This window comes from Agelaius tricolor, unplaced genomic scaffold (assembly GCF_023055355.1).
Source record: "Agelaius tricolor isolate 1412-34295 unplaced genomic scaffold, bAgeTri1.0.p SCAF_2, whole genome shotgun sequence".
Classification (NCBI taxonomy): domain Eukaryota; kingdom Metazoa; phylum Chordata; class Aves; order Passeriformes; family Icteridae; genus Agelaius; species Agelaius tricolor.
Genome location: NW_027269262.1, coordinates 10,831,370 through 10,851,748, shown reverse-complemented (window position 1 = coordinate 10,851,748; position 20,379 = coordinate 10,831,370). Strand labels below are relative to the sequence as shown.

Here is a 20,379-nt window from a genome sequence, read left to right as displayed (position 1 = left end):
CTTATAATGGGAGTCATAATTAATAGTGTTTCAGCAAAACAATGCACGGGAATGTCTCCCTGCTCAACTGAAAGCAAAGTCCTACAGCTAAAAATCCCAGCCTTCCTCTCAGGGAGAGCAAAACAATGAATCTTACTGCAGAGTGACATATTCCAGGCAATTACAAGAGCTGCAGACCTCAAAGCCACACTCTGAGCACGACTGGAACATAAGTAGATTAGCAACTGCTAAGGACTGCTCTTCCTCCTGATTCACAAAGCGTGTTCCCACTCTGCTTTTGATGCCTTTAATGATGCTCAACCATTCTTTTAATAAGTAAAGCCATTTCACATTTTTATAAATATCCCAAATGCTCCATGTTACCCTTAGTTACCCTTCATCCCTCTGTTCTCTGCAATGCTGCTGACTAAATGGAGCCATGTTTTTCCAGCACATTACAGACTTGTCTTAAGCAGAGTAAGCCCCACCCCACTTCCTTCACTTACATCACCCTCCAGGTAGGTAGAGGAAAGACAGGACTTGTTTTGCCCTGAAGCCCTGGCCAGAACCACCCCGCCTCTGATTAGCAGTCTTCAGAGGAAAATGGATGCACCAAGCACCAATTGCAGGTTCTGAGGTAAATTCTGTGAACATTCAATGGTAACCTATGGCTCTCTCAGAGTGCTTTGCAAAGCAAGGAGCATCTCTGAGGCTGTTGCATTGAATGGGAAAGTGCCAGAGCAGCTCAGAACTGCTGAGCTATTTGTAGAAGGTCAGCCAGCAATTTGTTACCAGGGCTACAAGAAAAACCTGGAGGTCTCTATCACTGCACACCAGGCACCCTTCACTTTCTATCTCAAACTGTCTGTCCTCATGTCCTATCCAACCTCCCCCAAAAAAAACCCAACCAAAACGCCTCTACCAAATTTCCGCTTCCACCAGTGCAGGCTGTAGTAGAAGCCCAAAGAGCACTGTAATCCTTCACACTGTCTGCCAGCTAGTGTAGGTGGCTCACTACTCAGCACACCCACTTTTCTGCACCTCTGCTCTGAGAAGAAAAGGAAATGCACTTTGTGGGGCTGGGTATCCAGCTTGAAGGCTGCCAATGCCTTGGAGAATCAATTGTCACAAATAAACACCACAATGGTCTGCTTTTCTAAAGTTTTCAAAAGTCTGTATGGATTGCTGCTTTTTACAGATATAATCTGAAGGTGCTTATATACTTTTAAACACTTAATTCATGGTGTTTAACACTTAATTCATGGAGCTTGCAAACTCACACACTGAATTGCTAAAGGTCAGCTATTCCTACTGACCTTTAAGATCAGTGCAGGCACAGAGGTTCCATGAGTGTCACACTGTGACTCTGAAGTATTTAATATGAGAGATACAAGTCATGCCATCCTGAACAGCAGTACAGACATCAGTCAGTGACACCAGGAACACACCACCACCTTCCTGTCAGATCAGTCACAAGTACATGATATGGCATTTAAGTCAATTATAGGAAAGCAAATTATACCCAGTGATCACAAAGCTCAAAAATACACGAGCATATTTAAATCATTTTATGGGCCTACAACACCTTGTTCTGACACCAGGAGAGCTAAAGATGGATTTAGCACCTGACCAAAAAGCAGGCATAAAGACCAATGTACCACTGCTGGGTTTTGCATCTGCTCTGCAAAACTGACCATTTAAATTCTTCATTCCCATCAATAACAAAGAAGAAAACTCTCCATAAATAGGAGTCAGCATTGTTCAAATGACAGAAAAATGCCCAGATCATTAAGGATTTTATTCCATGCCAAACTACAAAAACTTGTGAAAACTGCTATGTTTTTGCAGTTTTATAGCACTAGCTCCTGTAGAGTCTTAAGACAAAGCCTTTTACAAATGCATACTCCTTCTGGCAGCACTGAATAGGGCTAAAAATTTCAACAGTGACAAAATTAGAAATACTTGTCTGCATGATAAATCAATAAATGTGCTGTTATTCAACTGTAACCACACAATAAAACTAAGCCCCTTTGCATTCTCTGTACCCCTACTGGAAGATGATGAAGAAAGGCTGTCAGTATCTATAGAACCTGGACATCTCCCCTAGGCATTAACAGCAATAATATTAATAACAATATTTATCTATATTTTACAGTGGGGTGAGGAGGGTGCAGAAGAGCCTATTCCAGTGCTTAGGATATTCTTCAATTACCCAAGTCAAACACATCCATATTCTAATAACTGAATTGTTCTAAGAAAGCCAGCTAAAAAAAACTTGCTTTAGCAAGGCTCCCTACTCTTTGCTTTCTGGAAAGCTGAAAACTGCTCAAAGTCACTTTAGCTCCCCCTTTTTTCTCTGTATACAGCTGCATTAAAATAAGTTCTGTTCAGTAGTGCTGGAAGCTACTTCCACGGGTGAAACAGAGGCCACTGCTTTATAAGTAGTTGCCTTAGTTTATAGAAGATATATCTGAAGTTCTTGTTACTATTCAGAAGGTGGTGGTTATTTAATAGCCCACTAATTCAATTAGTCTCCAGTTTTGGACTTTAAGCTCCACTCTGTGAATAAAAATTATAAAGAGAATCAGTTCAAGCATGTTCCAGAATAGCTGCCACATTAAGACAGAGTCAATTGCATGCATTAATCTTCAATTAACAGCATCAGAGGAACTATAATCTAGCAGCTAGAGTATTGGACTAGCTACAAAAAGCTTTCATTCTAATCCCAGATCAGCCACTGATTTGCTATGCAAAATCCCATGAGAAGGGGAAGAGAAACACCCCTCTAAGTTCTACTTTTCCTTTAAATCTTTTGTCTGCCTTACCATTTCTTTTCGTAGTAGCTGTAGCAGGGACACTCCCTGCATGAGCAAAACTCCACCGTGGCTCTGCAGCATTGGGTGAGCAGCCCAGCTGCTAATTGCAATTAACAGCAACATCAACAGAATCTGATCTATCTCAAGACAGTTGTAAATTTTTGGCATTTCTAGAACTTCTCTAAAAACCAAAGAGAGGCAGCCTGTAGCAAGGAATAATAAAAGCACACAAATTTCTTCCAACAAGAACATTATGGTCCATCTTTGTGAAACCTTCCTTGCTCCCACAATTGCTATTCAAACCCCAGGCTGATGAGATATGAACTTGGCTTTTTTTCCAGTCATCCAACTTTATATATTGACTAGCCTCTCCAAAATGGATATTTCCCAGTAAATAAGAACATGATGCAACCAGAAGAGAGCTGATGTTTCTCTTTCATTAAGCTCTGCCACCTCCCTTTCAAGCTGCCTTAGATTAGCACAGGTTCTGTCCCTCCTGCATTTCCTAAACCCTGCCTGTGCCTAGTATCCCTGTTTTCCCCCTGCATCTCCACAATCTGAGAAAGAAATTTCTCTTTCACATTCTTATCTCTAACTTTTCTCAGAGTCCCCTTATGCTAATATTCCTTTTCTCCCACAACCATCAATGGTGGTACAATCACAATCATTAGTCTCTCACTCTTCCTAAAGGGATGCACACTTTTATGGGATACCTACATACCTTTATTTCTCCAGACAGGTTTCTGATTCAGGCAGCATTTGCAAATCAAAAAGTCAGATATGTTCTATTTAGAGTGATTCTGTGCAACACATGTTACCCAGCTACCTCAGCTTTCATCTTCCTCTGTCAATATGAAAATTTGTCCTCTATTTGTTCTACACCAACCAGCTTATGAACACCCATAAACACTCAGTCAAAGATAGGGTGCCTGGAAAAGCACGTGGCCTTTGTGGCCCATTTCCAGAGGGTTCTGCTACTCCCCAGTAACCTCTCAACAAAATTCCCTCTCCATCCACCAGCAGAGAGGCTGAGGTTAAAGCAGAGCAATTCCCTAGCTCTCAAGGAGTGGCTTCTGTCCGCATTCCAGGACAACAAAACCTCTACTTCTCACACAACCAGCTTGCCTCAGGCTTGTCTCTGCATTCAGATATTTGGCTCTCCTTCCCCATGCAAGATAAAACACTCCCCCGAGGCAAAATTTTTTAGTAAGCACTTAGTTGCCTTTGATCTCAGAAGCAGCTGGTGCACAGCTGCTCCCCATTACTTTTGCAGCTCTCAGGAACATTTTGCATTTTCCTGTCCTCCCTTACAGGCAGGCACAAAGGGCAAGAACATCACCAGCAACCATCTTTCATTCTCAGGCAAAAGCTTTTATTTCCACCTCACGTGCCCTGCCCAATTCCTCCTTGAACCACTGCTCACCTGGCTGGGTCTCAGATCTTCCCTCTTAAGGGGATCCCCAAACGTGTGAGCAATGCCTTCCTGTTCGTCTTCTCAGCAAGGGTCTCCTCTGTGCTTGGGAGTCTCCTGGAGAGACAGAGTACTCCATATGGATGGTAAAGGGCAGGCTGCTGTACCTCATCTCAGGAAAAAAATACTACCTTGGGCTCTTTTTTTTTTTTTTTTTTTCCCCCAGGATGTAAGACAGGAATGAGATAGGTAAATTCCACCCCAGTTTTTCTTCTCTGCTACTACAAAATCCAGCAAGCACAGGAAAGCCTCTCTCCTTAGAGGTGAGTGCAACATTGGACCCTGCTAGGAAGCACGGTTAGCACAGTAGCACCTCACGGAGCCTCAGATTAGACCAACTGCAGTGCCTATTAACAACACGACGTTTCTCAATTTTACTTTATATCTGTTTAAAGAAAACAGGAGAAAGCTAGAAACCAACCCAGCAGTTCAAGTTACAGGATTCACAAACAGTATTTTAACCCCTTGCCTAGCTGGAAAAGCCATTTGAAGCCATCATCAGCAGACCACTACAGACTGTAGGATGCAGCACAGCCATCACCACGCTGAGCTTTGAGAAATGCTTGCAGTCCATGGCCTGTGTACACAGGAGGTGAAGGTAACCACTGACCAATCTGCTAAGATTTCCCTAGACATCCACAAAAAAAATTAAAAAGAAAAATTACCTTAATACTCACATTCTGAAGCAACTGGGAGCTGAAATCCTTTTTCTCAGCTTGCCTTCCAGAATGGCCTCACTGAGGCAATCACTGCACCCACCAGCACTTCTGCAGCTCCTTCTCCACAAAGGAGCCCAATGTGCTCATGCAACAATTAGAAAAAAACACTTTCACCTGATTCTCATTAGAAAAATCACTTCACCTGGTCCTACTGCTGCCACTTCAGAGTAGAGTCCTACAGCTGCTTCTGGAACCACTATGGGAAGCAAACCCACCCATAGAAGATTCTTACTTCTGGGTGGGTTTTTTTCCCCCTCGAGCAGAATATTTTACACTTAGTTTTATGCCCGTATACACTGTTGAGGAAAAGGTTTTACTAGAATCTGGTAGAAAGATGATCACATTCACAGGGCCTGCAGTTAGTAGCTCTGAATCTGCAAACTTCAATTTTTCATAAAAATGTAGGATTTTAAACTTTGTATTAGAATTTTTGCTACAGGTGTAGCTTCCAGGTGTAAAAACTTGACCTTCTGGTCAAGAGGAAAAAGGAAGATACTTCTTTACCAGTTTCTTTTATGTAAGTCCATAATGCCTCAACAGACACTTTCAAAAGCAGACTTCAGTCAACACTTAGGCCCTTCACACTGATGCACAGTCATGAAATACAACCGTGTTAAGTATTCCCTAGTCATGTGCCAAGGCAAGAATTTTCCCAGACTCTTGTACCATTGTCTGTTCAGTTTGTGATTGTGTGAGTCTGTGTCTGTACATGTATTTTCTGCTCCTGGCAGCCTACTAGAAACATCTCATGGCAGCACAATTTTGAGAAATAACGTCATGATTTAGAAAACTGCTGATTCTTTGGAGATGTGTTTGTAGGACATGTAGCAGACCTTGAGCAAAAGAGGGTTATGGGTAGTGGAGGGGTGTGCTAGACAAGTACCACCTGGTAAATCATCCAGCAGGATCCTCCTCACTGAAGAGAAACAATAAACAGATAAAAGTAGAGCTTAGCTGCTTCTCACAGTCCTTCTGCTTTTCTGTGCCACTCACCCTGACATTTCCACTACAGCTTTTCCCCAGTTTCCAGTGCCAATCTCTCACTCTATTAAGTGAACAGCTTCAATTTTAGCACTGCATTGGTACTTTAATGATACGTACCCACTCCTCAAAATAAACCCCAAATCCCACCTTCCCCAAACCACCATGCACCTTTCCATGGATTTCAACAGGAGTAGTGTGGATTCTTTATAGCTGCCTATGCTCTCAGCATGACTGCTTACTGTTAATGAAACCTGTTTCACATCAAGTGCATTGTGTGAGGGCACGTCCACAGCTTCCTTCCCAGAAACGTGTCTGCAATAACATCTCAGCTGCATGGGTTGGCCTGTAAGCAAGAACCACACCCTCCCTTTGAAAGTAGAGATTTTGTGTGCCTGTGTGTAGGTCAGTTAAGAAGGGAAGCAGCAGACTTTTGCCTCACTGTCAGAAACATACTTCTTCGGGCAATCGACTGTGATCTGCAAAATCAGGGGGGCAGGTCAGTAAGCTTTCAGTTTTTCCACGTTTAATGGGTGCTCCTCCCAGTGCCACACACCTTCTCCTCACCTTTATTCTCCTACCCCCTACCAAATCAAGGAGGCCACATCCACCTCCCCTTTGGGTTTTTTGCTAGCATGTAGGCTGAAATACCTTTAACAGGGATATGAAGGTTTTGCAGATCTTTAATGTAAAGAAATAAAACACTTAATCCCAAAATGAACTTTCCTGACAAATATTTTAGCTAGCAATATGTAAAGCTAACTTTCAAATTCCAAATTTGCTCCTGGAAAAGAAGGTTCCTGTGAAAAACTCTCAAAAACTTAACTTTTAGGAAAAGCTGTGAAGTTTTGTGAAGTTTTTCAGAAGGCATTGTGTAACAGTGAAGAAACAAAAATCCATTCCTTCCATTGGTGACAAATAACAAAAACATGATCAGACTCTTAGTACTTAATCTGTTACATAACTACCTGTACAAAAAATATTTTATTAGTTTTCTGTCAGTAACAAGGGATTATTAGAGAACTTCTTCTGTGGACATAGCTTTATGGAGGACAATCATCATGAGTTCCTACAGCCATGTGAAGCCAGTAGTCCAGATTTCTAAAAATGACAAAGTTGTACAAGTTCTCTCCTCCTTTGTGGAAACCATGTTCATTTTCTCTCCAGGAAACAGGGCTGTCTGCAAAGCCATGCACAGTTAAGGTCAGCCAGTGTGCCAGTTTTGGTTCACCAAAATAGCAACTGCAGGCAAGAAGACAAGATAATCAGTGATTATAATGGAATAGGCAGCACATTGTAGTCTACAGTATAAAGTAAAATAATCAAAGACACACTTCAGTGAAAAATGATTAACAGTTAAAAAGTTTAGTCCATAATAAATAAACTTGAAAGAAAATATTCAGAATACATTAGGGATCAAAGTAAGATAGATTGACCATCTATTATTCCTATCATAGTTTTATACATGGCAAATCTGCAAGTTGTAGCAATTAGAAAAAGTTCTAAGTTGTAAAGTAGCAGTTTTGACTTTCCTATAGCATGCACTGTCTTTCAGAAAATTGAAAATTTAATGAGAACAATTGCTATCAGGGAAGAAAAAGGACATTGGAAGAAGTAAAGTAGTCTAAGGCTATGCTTGACACAAATACTTTTACCACCAGAGAGGAAATAGATTATGAATAATCAAAGCCAGATACTATCCACTCTGCATTTTAAAAATGTAGGAGTACCATACAGCCAATTCTAAGATTCAGATTTATCTGAATCTTAGAAATGCAGACAAAAACCAAAGTCATGACTACATGGCTTCTTCAAATTCAAGGCATTCAAAATCGTCTTTTATATTTTATACTGATGTCAAGCTTCCAGTTAATTTCCTAATTAAAACAAAAGTCTACATTTATATATTTTGCTATTTATTTCCAACTGAAAAGTATTTAAAAGTGTTTTCAAACAAGAAGTGTTTGAGTACAAGTGCTATAGTAATGTGCTCCTGTCAGTCCTTACCACAGCTGCTCCAATAACTGAATAATCTTCTCAGGAATTATAAAGCCTGTGATTGTGCACAAAAATGCTTTTTCCACCACTGTGTTGGGCTCAGGGCAGCAATAGGTTGATAAGAAGCTGGAGGATTTGTTGTCTCTGGAAGAAAAAACAATGAGGTAACTGAAATAAATATGCTTTAAATATTCTATAGGATGTCTTAGTAATCAGAACTTGTACCAAACAAGTAGGATCTATGTATATCTAAATTAATGCCAAGTAACTAATGACAAAGCAACCAATACAAAAGATCTCATGGTGCTCTGGGTTAACCCTATAAGCACCCAAACACCACACAGCTGCTCCCTCACCCACTCCCACCTGGAACTGAAAGGGTAAAGGGAGAAAATGCATGGGTTGAGATGAAGACAATTTAATAAGCAGAGGAAAAGTTCCACACAAAGCAAAGCATGCAAAGGAATTCATTTACTACCTCCCAATGGCAGGCAGATGTGAAGTCATCTCCAGGAAGGCAGGGATTATAACTGACTCGGGAAGACAAACACTGGAACTCCGAACATTTCCCACCCATCCTTGCCCCAGCTTTTGCTGCTGAGCATGTCACCATATCCCATGATGTGAGATATCCCTCTGTTCAGCTGGGGTCTGCTGTCCTGCTGGCTTCTCTCCCAGCCTCCTGCCCACCCCCAGCCTCCTTACTGGCAGGGCCATAGGAGAGACAGAAAGAGGCCTTCAGACTGTGCAAGCCCTACCCATCAAGAGCTAAAACATTCCCTGTTACCAACACTCTTAGTCACAGATCCAAAGCACAGCACCACACCAGCTACTGCAAAGAAAATTAACTCTATCCCAGCCCAATCCAGTACATATGGGTACCCCTAAGAACACAGATAAAATCATTCAAGACTTACATAAACATTTAACTGCATAAAAGACTCTCACTTATAAAACAGTGTCTGTCTTAAGTTTTATTCAACTATTTCTTAAAATAAATTGTGGTTTTCCTTACTTAAAACATTTTTAAAGACCAAACAAATTCAAGTACTTACAAGCTAACTTGATTCAAGACAGCACCCAGCCATTCAAAGAGCTCCTCTGTACTGCAGGACTCCTCTGGTTTTCCTTGTAGATCATTACTTTGTAACACTGGACACTGCAAGTCCCTTAAGGTGCTGAATGTTATTTTTGGCTTCAGGGCCTGTATTTGGTTTTTTGAAAAGTATGACATCAATGTTGATCCCTCTGCACCTTAACAACACAGTACCACAAACAGCTGTTACAAAACTACTAAACAAAAGAAGCAGTGAATACGTGAAACATTTGTATATAAACAAAAAAAATGCAGTGTGAAACTGCTTGTATGCTTTTAATTCATGGCAGAACCTTACAATCTTCAGCTTCCTTATCTTCTTGGAAATACAAGTTAGTGCAAGATTCAGGAACTTAATACAGCTCAGTAAATTTGCTATCTCACTACGAAGTGTAGATTTGCCAATACAAAATTCAAGCAAATTAACTGCGTGAGTAATAAAATGAGCTTGTTAAAAAGATGAACTCAGAGTGTTCTTGAAAAGGAACAGATAAAATGGAGCAGGAATGTCATCTCAGAACAGCATTTTCCCTGAATAATGGAAAAGTGAACATGTGATTAGAGGTTTAAGAACAGATTTATCAATGATGTCAAGAGATATTCCAGAATAATCTGGAGCATAAAGACTGCAGAGAGAAGAAAGAGAAGAGGGTAAAGAAATCAAAATACATCACCAATGTCGCTTTACTAGAAGAATAAATTCACCCCTGCTCCCCTCTCCCTGATACCTCCTCACTGCAGTATGGCTGTAAGAATTAAATGTACCTTGATGGACTTGTGGGAAAGCACTACTAAGAGATCCAAAACACCAGGTACCTAGACTAAAAAACTAACCTAAGCTGGCATATTTTAAATTCAGAGATATCACCAACTTGGTTTTGAAGCAGGGAGGTAATTGACATGGAATAAATTCTCCTAAATTTCAAATTCCAGATAATATGTGCTATTTTCAAGAAGTAACAACGGGTGTCTAGGAGACCAAGAAATAATGCCTTACTCATGAAAAGTCTTAAGTGCAGAGGAACAGCTAGATACCACAGAAAAGGCATGTGTAAACAGCAGAAATTCAAGAATAGTGTAGAGTTCACTGTGGAACACTATATCTAAAATATCCTATCAGAAAATATGGACTGCCTAAAGTGTATCAGCCATATTTACGTCAGCAAGGACAATCATTTGGGGGAGTAGGAAAAGGAGGATTAAGCTCAATTTTTTTTTAGTCATTCTTCAAAAAAGGTAGTTCCAAAGGACACAGTGACAAAGACAGTCACTGAATTCTTCTTAACTTAGCATTTTTATAAAGATATATGTAAGTCTGAGGAGTGCCAGAAGAGATGATCTTCCTTACATTCTATTAGCACTTGTTAGCCTAAAAGGTTGAAATAATGTATAATTTTGCCCTAGAATTCCTAGTAAAATATAGAACGGCATACATTTTACATGTCTGTTGCATACAGGAGCCTCAGCTACAGCCCTAAATGCAGGAAATCTCAAAGACTACAGTCAGACCCTAACAGAACAATTCCTCTAGCTACAGCACAGCTTTCTATGTTAACCAGGCACATCATCAAAGTTTTCCAGAGACCATTGAATTTCATCCAATAAACATGTAAAATTGTGATAGAAATTACAGCAATAGAAAAAAGATTGTATTGCCTCTGTCATTAAAGACATGAGGTGCTCCATATTGCCTTTTCCTGTTCTTGGTGCCAAACCCACAATGTGGGAAAACTGGGTATGGAAACCAAAAATCCTGCAGTACTGGCCATAGCAAGAAACGCCAGACATCAGCAGGAAGGCTGAAAGCAGAAGGTTCACAGAGGACACAGATTCTCTTGACAAAACACAGCCCACTTTTTCCCTTCCAGCAGAATCTACACAATGTCTCATATCTATTAATAAAAACCTATAAAAGTTTTCTTTTGTCAGTACTAAGGAACTAATAGTCTTTTGTGTGTTATGAGTACAAGATTCTGGCACAGAAAGGCATTCAGATTTAACTCCATATGCAGGAAATGATTGACCTGACCTGTTTGGGGAATGTAAGAAAGTGAGGGGAAAAAGAATTGCTATTCTTCCTGAATGCTGTTAGCACGGGCAGCAGCAAACATATGAAAAATAGTGGCCCTAGAGGCATTTTGCTCTCTGTCTGGGGTCAATAAATCCAAGCAAGCTGAGCGTGAAGATCTGCCACCTCAGTTGGATTTATGTCACCATTTATGGTAGCAACAGCCTTCACTGTGACTCTTTCCTGAAGATTACAAGGACGGGAATTGCAAGCCTTTAAACAATTTCTGTAGGACAAACAAGGAAGCATCCTTGTCATATGATTAGTACTTAGAAAGGGGGAGGGGAAGCAAGAAGGAATAAAGTGAAACATGGGACACTCCTAAAGGAGCTTGTAAACAGCTTGCATTTCTCAGATGAGTTAACTCCTTCTCAGACTTGGCCTTAAAGAGCCAGGAAAAATGAACAATAAAAAGAGGAGATGGGAAAGCATTCTCAGGGACCTTTCTAATATCCTTTCTCCCTAGTGTGGAGACTCAAAGTGAAACAATACCAAAAAGCTACACATCTGTGATGAAGAAAACAATGTCACTTGCAGTTTTCATCAGTTCTATGTAAATGCTACATATCCCTACATACAGCCTGTTCTGAGGTACTTGAGGTACTCCCCTGTTCTGGGGACTTGAAAAAATTTCCCTCAGAGGAGGAAAAATACTTGAGTCCAGAAGAAAAAATAGTGTAATTGGAAAACAGTAGATAAAGAGTAGATGATTATTTGAAACAGTACAATTTCTTATAGCAACCTTTTACTTGGCTCCAATCTCAAACAAGCTTGAGAATAAAGTGATCAAACAGCACTCTGTGTATTTGGGCACATGATGTAAACAGGGAATCTGTACATGTCCTGTAACTACTGAGGAAATCAGAGCTCCTCATCCTAAGTATGTAACTAGATACATAACTTATGTGTATTAATAAAAAAAAATACAAACCAAAAAAAGAATATTGATGATGGTTATGTATGTCACAAATTTATAAACAAGAGGCAGGCAGTTTTTATCAAACAGTGGTTTTGCCAGAAAGCCTGGGCAACACAGAGAAAGGAAATGAAGCAACTAATATATCTCCTATGAATCACTGTTGTGCTCCTGAACTGAGATGTTCTGTGCACAGGAAGTAACACCCTCCCCACCCCAAACAAATAAACAAAACAAACAAAAAATCCTACCCATACACATTTTAATCTTTTTCCTCCACTGAAAATGCATTTGTACAATCACTAGAAAAAAAAACCAGTAAACTAAAAATATTTGGACTTAACGTCAGCTGCACTTTAGTTTTGCTTTTGGTTCTTATTTACCTGTACTATACCAAGCCAGTAGGAAGTCAAATTCTAAAGGTTTCTTTTCTTTCAAGGCCCAAAGCACTCTGTTATGTTTCTTGCTCTCAGGGTGAAAGCCAGCATCAGTCAAGTCAACAGTGATAACTGCAGAAAATACACAATAGCTATTGGTACCCAATTAAAATAAAATTTATTATTAAATTAGAAGAGCACAAAGAAACCAAAGAACATTAAACTTCCTCTTTACATTTGCAGAAACTTTACAAAGTATTTGATTATGCAAATATGACTCCCCATTATGCAAATAAATATTCACCTCCTGCAGTCCTTATTTTGATATAATCTGGAACTGCTTCCTCATGACTAGAGGGACAGATTCCTCTTGAAATGGCATTGACAGAAGTCCCTGAACAGTGCCTTAAACATATCTTGCTAATCAGGCAAGCTATTAGCAGTAAAAAAACCCCTATAATTTCTAACAACAAAAGTCATGTATACAGAATGACACTTTTTCAATAGGTTGGTTTTTTCCTAGGTGAATTGTCCCATGCATAAGTTATATTTATTTTTCAAATGGAAATTTCATTATATATTTTGATGATCAGAATGGTAAAATTATGTCCCATTTTGCCAAAATACTTATTAGAGATAACAAGTTTCCCCTCCTAAAGTTTTTATGTAACTATAGCAATCAACTGCTGCAAGTTCCAATTCATTTGAGATGGCACAGTGTTCATGTTTGGGTTTTTTATTTCCTAAAAAGACAAATTAATAAAATTCACACTGAAGATGTCTCCTCTGCAGCTGTTAAAAAATTATGTTTTTCAAGTACTTGGTACATAGAGATTACCATTTTAGATGTGTGAAACATAGAACAATTCTGCCTTTCAAGCATGCAGCCTTGGGTGAGGCTTTTCACTGATTTTGTACAGTGTACACATTTTAAACACCTCCTTAATCAATTTAAAATTTTCTAACTCAAATCAGAAGGTATAGACACCATGCAGTGTATGCAAAAATTCTTAAGTACTACATCACTCCAGTAGAAACAGCACAATGAGAACCCTTGAAATTAAAAATTTTATAGAGTACTGAAAAGGTGATGTAGTTGTGTCCTTAAAGCTGCTTTACTACTTGGAAAAAAGTACTTTCTCTCTTCAGGCAGTCCTTGTATTTGCATCTGGAAAAATATAACCTAGACAACTAATTGTAGTGAAAGGGAGGTTTCAACAGCCAACAAGGTGCTTCTCAAATCAGCCCTGTTTAAATCAATACTTACTATATCGCATTACTTTTTTGCCTGAATACCGAGAAGGGCGACCCTGCAGTCCAAGCTCCTCATAAGTATCCTTATCCACTGACAGAATTAGTTTACCTATAAACAAACCAAATTTTAATATAAATAGTCTTCTACTTGGTTCCCTTTGAAGTCTTTTGAGAACTGTATACCTTTTACAACGTTAGCTTTGGATCAATGGTATTACTAATGTAATGCAGACTCCTTAGTTCCAGTTAAATGGATTACCAGATTAATCCTTAAAAAAAAGGTTATAAGTCAATTATTCTTTTTTATCAAAGAGGTCTTGTGAACTAGAGTAAGAAAAGCATAATATTATTTCTGAGATAGTCATAGCTTTTTTACTGTACTACTCAGTTCATTGTCTCCATCTTTCCTCCACTCATCCTCTAGCACTTGCTGTGTCATTAGCTGAGCACTACATTGCACAAGGGCCTGATTTAGTAAACATTCATGCTCAACGTGCACTGCTCAACTAAATAAACAAAAGCAGTTCCTCCATGTCCAGTGGGACTACTCACACTGAGTAAACTACGCCTGCTAGCGATGAGCTGATACGTGCTGGAACAACTCTGCTTCTGTGCTCATAAACTAGATCTGGCTGCTGCTGCTTGGTACAGAGCTTCACACAGCAGCTCTCTCTCCAACACAGTCCTTGGGTTCTACTGCACAAGTAACAGCACAGAACACAAACAAGTAAGGCTGCAGAGGAAGAGTTCAGACAGTGACATCACCAGGGACTGCAACACTGCCTCTGCAATAATTGTGCACAGCTTGTAACATTTGTATCACACAAACTACATCACTATCAAGTATCCATTTTGCCAGGACTGTGCTAACAGACACATAAAAGAATTCTTCAGAACAATCTGAATTTACCCATGACCTTATGGGCACTTGTCATATTACAGTTTCTTAGGCTGGAAGGCAGATAGATCAGTTTGTATTTCTATTATATCTTATGTACTGTTAAACAGAAATAAGACAATGTAATTGAAGCTCAAAATAGCTTCATTTTCTCACCTGAGATGTGGGACATTTTATGATGTCTTCTCATAAAACTGTGATGCAATTGAAACAGACTTTTAACATGTTACATAGTTCTCAGAGAATCACAGAATCCTCACAGAATCATCAAATGGTTTGGGTTGGAAGGGACAGTAGAGATCATCCAAATCCATCCCCTCTACCATAGGCAGACACACCTTCCAGGTTGCTCAGGACCAGGTTGCCCAAAGCCCCATACAGCCTGGTCTTGAACACTTCCAGGGATGGGGCATCCACAACTTCTATGAGCAACCTGTTCCAGGGCCTCACTACCCTCAGAGCAAGGACTCTTTTCCTAATACCCAGTCAAAACCTTCCCTCCTCCAGTTTGAATCCATTCCCCCACATCCTACTACTACATGACCAGTGAAAAACTTCCTCTGTGGTTCTCTTCCCCTTAGGTACAGGCAGGTGCTCTGATTCTCCCCAGAGCCTTCTCTTCTCCATGCTAAACAACCCCAGCTCCCTCAGCCTGTTTTCATAGGAGAGGTGATCCAGCTCTGTGAGCATCTTTGTGACCTCCTCTGGACTTGTTCCAGCAGGTCTGTGTCCTTCCTGTGCCGGGGACCCAGAGTTGAATGAAGTACCCAAGGTGGGGTCTCATGAGAATAAAAACTTTAAATTTTATAAGTGTTCCTAAGCAGTGCTGATAACTTTCATTTTGATACAAATTCTGTCTTTAAGATCAGTAGGAAACACGAAGTTGGGATGCAATGTTTTTACAAAGACTGCAATCTTTGTAAAGATTGCAAAGCAATTATGTAGCAATTGCAATTATGGTTGAAGCATTGACAATCTGACTATACATAAGGAAACTCATTTTTATTGTTTTTTAACTTCCTTTAGATGAAATAAATAATTTAACAGCATGAATGAAAAAAAGAGCTAAAATTAGTATTTTTTCCAATTCACACGTATTTCTAACGAAGTTGGCAAGTACAGTAAGCATTATTTTCCAGTTGACATTCCAAATAGCATTCCAAATAAAAAAAAATATTTATCATTCCAAATTAAAAAAACAAAAAAAAAAAAAACAAAACAAAAAAAAAAAAAAAAAAAAAAAAAACAAACCCAGAAACAACCCGAAACAACCCAGACCACAACTGACGTGAGTTACTGAAAGCAAAACAAATCTCCCATACCATTTGGTAGCAGAGCTGCAGTATTATCTTGATCAATTTTTGTCTTATAGGTAAGTGCGTAGCATGAACCTTTAACAGTAAAGCAGAAAAACATGAGATTACACAGTCTGTAAAGACAGACATGGCAAGAGAAACAATTCACTGCAAGACAACTAAACATGACAAACACCATCTGAATCACTCTTGTGTTTTCATCGACTAACTTTCTTCCACCTTCTCAAGCAAAATGGCATTGTTATTAATTTTATAAACCCTGTTCTGGCAATATTTTAAAGGGCTTATAATAGGGATAATATTAATAATATGCCCCTATATGAAAACATTTTCTTTCTTTCCACTTGTGACTCTCCCCAGTCATCAAATGGAAAGCCCAATTGTTTCCCAGACATATTTTTATTACCAGTTCACACAAAGACAAGGTGGCTGGGCAGAGGCTGTGTCTTTCTTTGCATCCTCTTTGTTCTTACTGAGTAAGGATGAGCTGTCACAGCTCTCCCAGTGAAACATAAAAAATAAGGAAGCATATTTATATTTTTCTCTTGCCTGCTGTGGAACACAGCTCAGCACAGCTCTGTGTTGAAGGAACAAAAAAGGGAGAAGGAAGATTTCTACAAGAATTTGCATAAAAGTGAGGTGTAGAAGAAACAGGTATGAGGATACATGGAAGCCCTCTTGATAGCTGGCTTTCAGAATTGAGGTGGAATAGAGAGAAATTTACAAGGAAAAATCACAGGAGTTTTGGACCCAGTGGGTGTAAACAAACATTGTCACACATGACAAAGCAGAAAAAAGCATATGAACAAATTTGTGAAGAATTTGCTTAGTATTTTTCCCTTCCTTCCTTTAAAATACTTTTCAGAATAAATACTAATAAGACTGCTGAAAATTTAGCTGTGCTATAAAACAACTACATTTTGGCTGCGTTCGTTATGTTCTGATTTCCTCCTTACCTTTCTTCACGAAAGCATCAATGAATTCATGAGCGACCAATTCATGAATGGGTAAATTCCTCACCAGGTAGTACTCTCCAATATCTGCAATTGTGCTTTTCAGCACTTCAGGAAGCACCCCACATTCCGGGATCAAAAAAGACACCTATTAAGAACATATTTGTAATGTAAATCCTATCCTAAAACCTGTTCTGAAAAAAACCCCAACCAAACAAAACAACAAGAAATAGAAAACCTCTACTTTTCAAAGACGTATCAGTATATTATGTCAAAATGAGATGGAAAAAAAAGTAATATCAGGCTACTGTCTTCAAAATGTATCAATCTTCATAGTCTCTAGGTACACTAAATACATTATTTGGTGGTTTGGGGTTTGGTTTTTTGTTTTGTGGGGTTTTTTCCCCCCTTTTTTTACTATACAATAGCATTTGATGTATTATGTAAAGATGTGATCTTACACAGCATGAGTTAACAGAAGATCTCGTTTCACATCATTACACATTTTAGCTTGATGTCACACTGGGACACCTCCTTCAGCCCTTGCTGGAGCACTTGTTGAAGCAGCTTTAACTAAAAATGTAGGCTAAGCATTCCTGTGATCTTAGTGGAAAAGACCAAAGTAGAACCTTCAATTTACCTTTTGCTTAAAACCTTCTCTGTACATTTTCCATAGACCAAAAGATCCCTAAAGTCTGGCAGACCAGGGAAAACAAGGTAATATCTGGCAAGTAATACATGGGCAAGCATGAAGCTTCCCAGGCAGCACAAAGGTCTGTCTCCTTGCCCCCCCCCCTCCACTCCCCAAAAAACTTCTTTCCCAAAGCTCTTGGAGAACAGGTGTGTAACTCCCTTAGCACACGTGTTCAAGAGAAGTAAGGACTGACAAATGAGCTGCCTTCCACACCGGTAGAAAGTTCTCTGATTAGCTGCTAAAAATGTCTCAGAAGTCAGAAACAGCTAACAATTAGCCCAGAGAGTTACAGGGTACGAGAAAGGGGTTATGAAACAGGGTCCTGCCCGACTGCTGCAAAATGTGGAATACCTACAAATTTTCTTAAGGAAGGATGTTCTTTGATGTTTGGCCTCTGTACACTTTCAAGTCTAATCAACAAGAAAGGAGATTTAATCCATGAGACAAGAGCACAGCTAACAAGCTTTAAGTGAAAAGTCCAGGTCTCTTTGTTAACGTTTAGGGCTGGACATGTTTCAGTGATCTCAGACCCAGGGTGAGGTTAACAAAGCTCGGGGAGAATGATGTACCACTGACAGCGGGCAGAAAGAACACAGCATTTACAGGTCACAAAGACATTTGGCAGAACTCCCAAAAGAAGTAAGAAACTTAATAAACCCAGCAACTCTGCTGAACCAGCTCTGAGAGGATAAAAGGCAATTCCGGCAGGTGGAGAACACGGCCACCGACCCCATAAACCCCCTGACTCCTAAGCAGAGAAAGACTGAGCATGCGGATTAATTAGCATGGGAAACTCACTAACCAACAGAAGATAGAATACTAATTAATAAGAGAACCATGTAACTTGTAGCTAATGAACACTAATTCCTTGGTTTGCTAAAATGTGTAAACAGTGAAAAGTTTTGATAGGTGGTGTGCTTGGCTTGTGGAAACCTCTGCCTTGCGCGGAACGAACGATCCCTCCTTTCTAGACTGGACCCTGCGCCCGTGTTCAGAGAGCTCCTAAAATCGGCACAATCACCTCTCCCACGGGCTCCCCCCTCTGCTCCTCCTGCCCGCCCGCTCCTTCGCTCCTGAAGGAAGGAAAGAGTTTGTTTCTCCCATGCTGAGAGAGACCACGAATACAAAGCGGGGCGAATTTGCCTTCTTTTTTTTTCCCCTCCTCAAAAATGAGGCGCGCAGGCAAGGACGGAGGAGCCCCCATAGAACGCCGAGCCTGGCGCGAGCGGGGCACCAGCAATGCTGCCCTGGAGCGGCCGATGGGCAGAACCCCCGGGACGGGCGGCGTGGGCAGCTCCGACCCTTCCCTTCCCTTCCCTGCCTCCCTGAGGGGGTCCCGCCGAGGCCCGGGGCCCGCGCTCGCGCCACTCACGCGGCAGCTGTAGGCGTGGTCCAGCACGTGCGCCGCGTGCCGCGAGCGCGGGTGGCGCGCGTGGCCGCGCTCGCACACCAGCAGGTGCCGCGGCGCGCGCCCGAGCTGCGCCGGCAGCATGCCGGATCCCGCCCGCCTTCCTCCTCCTCCTCCTCCTCTTCCTCCTCCGCCGCCGGCCGGGAGCTGCCACACGCGGCGAGGAGGGCCGGAAAGGGGCCGTGCCGTGAGGTCACGTCCGCCGGCTCCGGCGGCGCAGCCGCTTCCGCCGTGGTGGTTGCGGGGCCGCTGTCGCCGCTGTCTCCGGTGCCCTGCCCAGCACCGGTGGCCGGTTGGAGCTGTCGGTCCCTGCGGGCTATGAGCAGCCCCGGCACAGATCGGACACCGCCCCCGCAGGGGCTGGGTGTGCATCTGCTGGGTGCGCGGTGGTTTAAGCACGGCGGTGGTTCAGTGCCCGGAGGGAGCTGGAGAGGGACGTTTTCCAAGAGCCTGGAGTGACAGGACAAGGGGCAATGGCTTCAAACTGAAAGAGCGTAGGGTTAGATTAGATATTAAGATTAAATTCTTTACTGTGAGGGTGCTGAGGCACTGGAACAGGTTGCCAGGAGAAGCTGTGGATGCCCCATCCTTGGGAGTGTTCAAAGCCAGGTTGGACAGAGCTTTGAGCAACCTCAGTAGTGGAAGGTGCGTAGAGGGAATGGAGCTGGATGAGCTTTGCTGTCCCTTCCAACCCAACCGTTCACTGCCTTCCGAGTAGCCCCGCAGGCTGGGCCGGGCACGGGGGGCTGCCCTGCCGGGCCCCCTCTCGGGACGCTCTGCTTGGATAAGCAGGCACCGCACAGGAGCCATGGAGCACGACCCTGCCTCGGCTGTGCTGTCTCCCCGCTCCTTCTGTACCGTGTGCATCTCACGCAAAGCATGCACCAAATTCCGGCTTTTCCGCCTTCCTGCAGTGCCGGTCCCCTGGCTTCGTGGCTTCCAATTTAATTTGAAATCGCACCAAGCAACTTTCTGGGTAGCTGCCGCTTCTGTGGCCAGCACAGTCGCTGTGTGCAGCGCTTCTGGCTCGTTGGGCTGACTCAGCCCCCCTTGTTTCAGGGCATGAGCTTTCCAAGTGCCCGTGTGCTGCAGGGACACCGGGACGCTGCTGCTACTGCTGCTGCTCCGAGCCCGGAGCTTTGTGCCCCGCACCGAGGTGAAGCCGCGCCTCGGGAGCCGCACCGGCTCCTTAACTCAGCCCTGGAGGAGGGCTGGATGCTGCACTGCCCGTATAAATCAGATTGATTGGGTTATTACGAATCAAAAGAAAAAAAAAAGGCTGTGTAATCACAGTAGCCTTCTGAGCAGGCAGGCGTTAATGGGGAAGGAGCGATATGATTAATATCAGTTGTTATCACAGCCGCGAGCAGGAGCCTCTGCGGGCAGACGAGCCTCGCACTGCGGCGGTCAGCACAGAAAGCCTGTGCTGCTAAAG

At 41.8% G+C, this 20,379-nt stretch overlaps 1 protein-coding gene across 1 annotated transcript; it reads right to left on the bottom strand.

Annotated features, from left to right (window-relative positions):
• Window positions 1–6,631: 6,631 nt before the first annotated feature.
• Window positions 6,632–19,204, bottom strand: RPP40 (ribonuclease P/MRP subunit p40). Its single transcript, XM_071452683.1, has 8 exons — window positions 18,909–19,204; window positions 16,846–16,990; window positions 15,896–15,964; window positions 13,689–13,784; window positions 12,428–12,553; window positions 9,020–9,218; window positions 7,974–8,108; window positions 6,632–7,208 (listed from the first exon to the last, which is right to left on the bottom strand). The coding sequence occupies exons 1-8, from the start codon at window positions 19,026–19,028 to the stop codon at window positions 7,010–7,012; spliced, it is 1,089 nt and encodes a 362-aa protein (XP_071308784.1). The 5' UTR covers window positions 19,029–19,204; the 3' UTR covers window positions 6,632–7,009.
• Window positions 19,205–20,379: the final 1,175 nt, after the last annotated feature.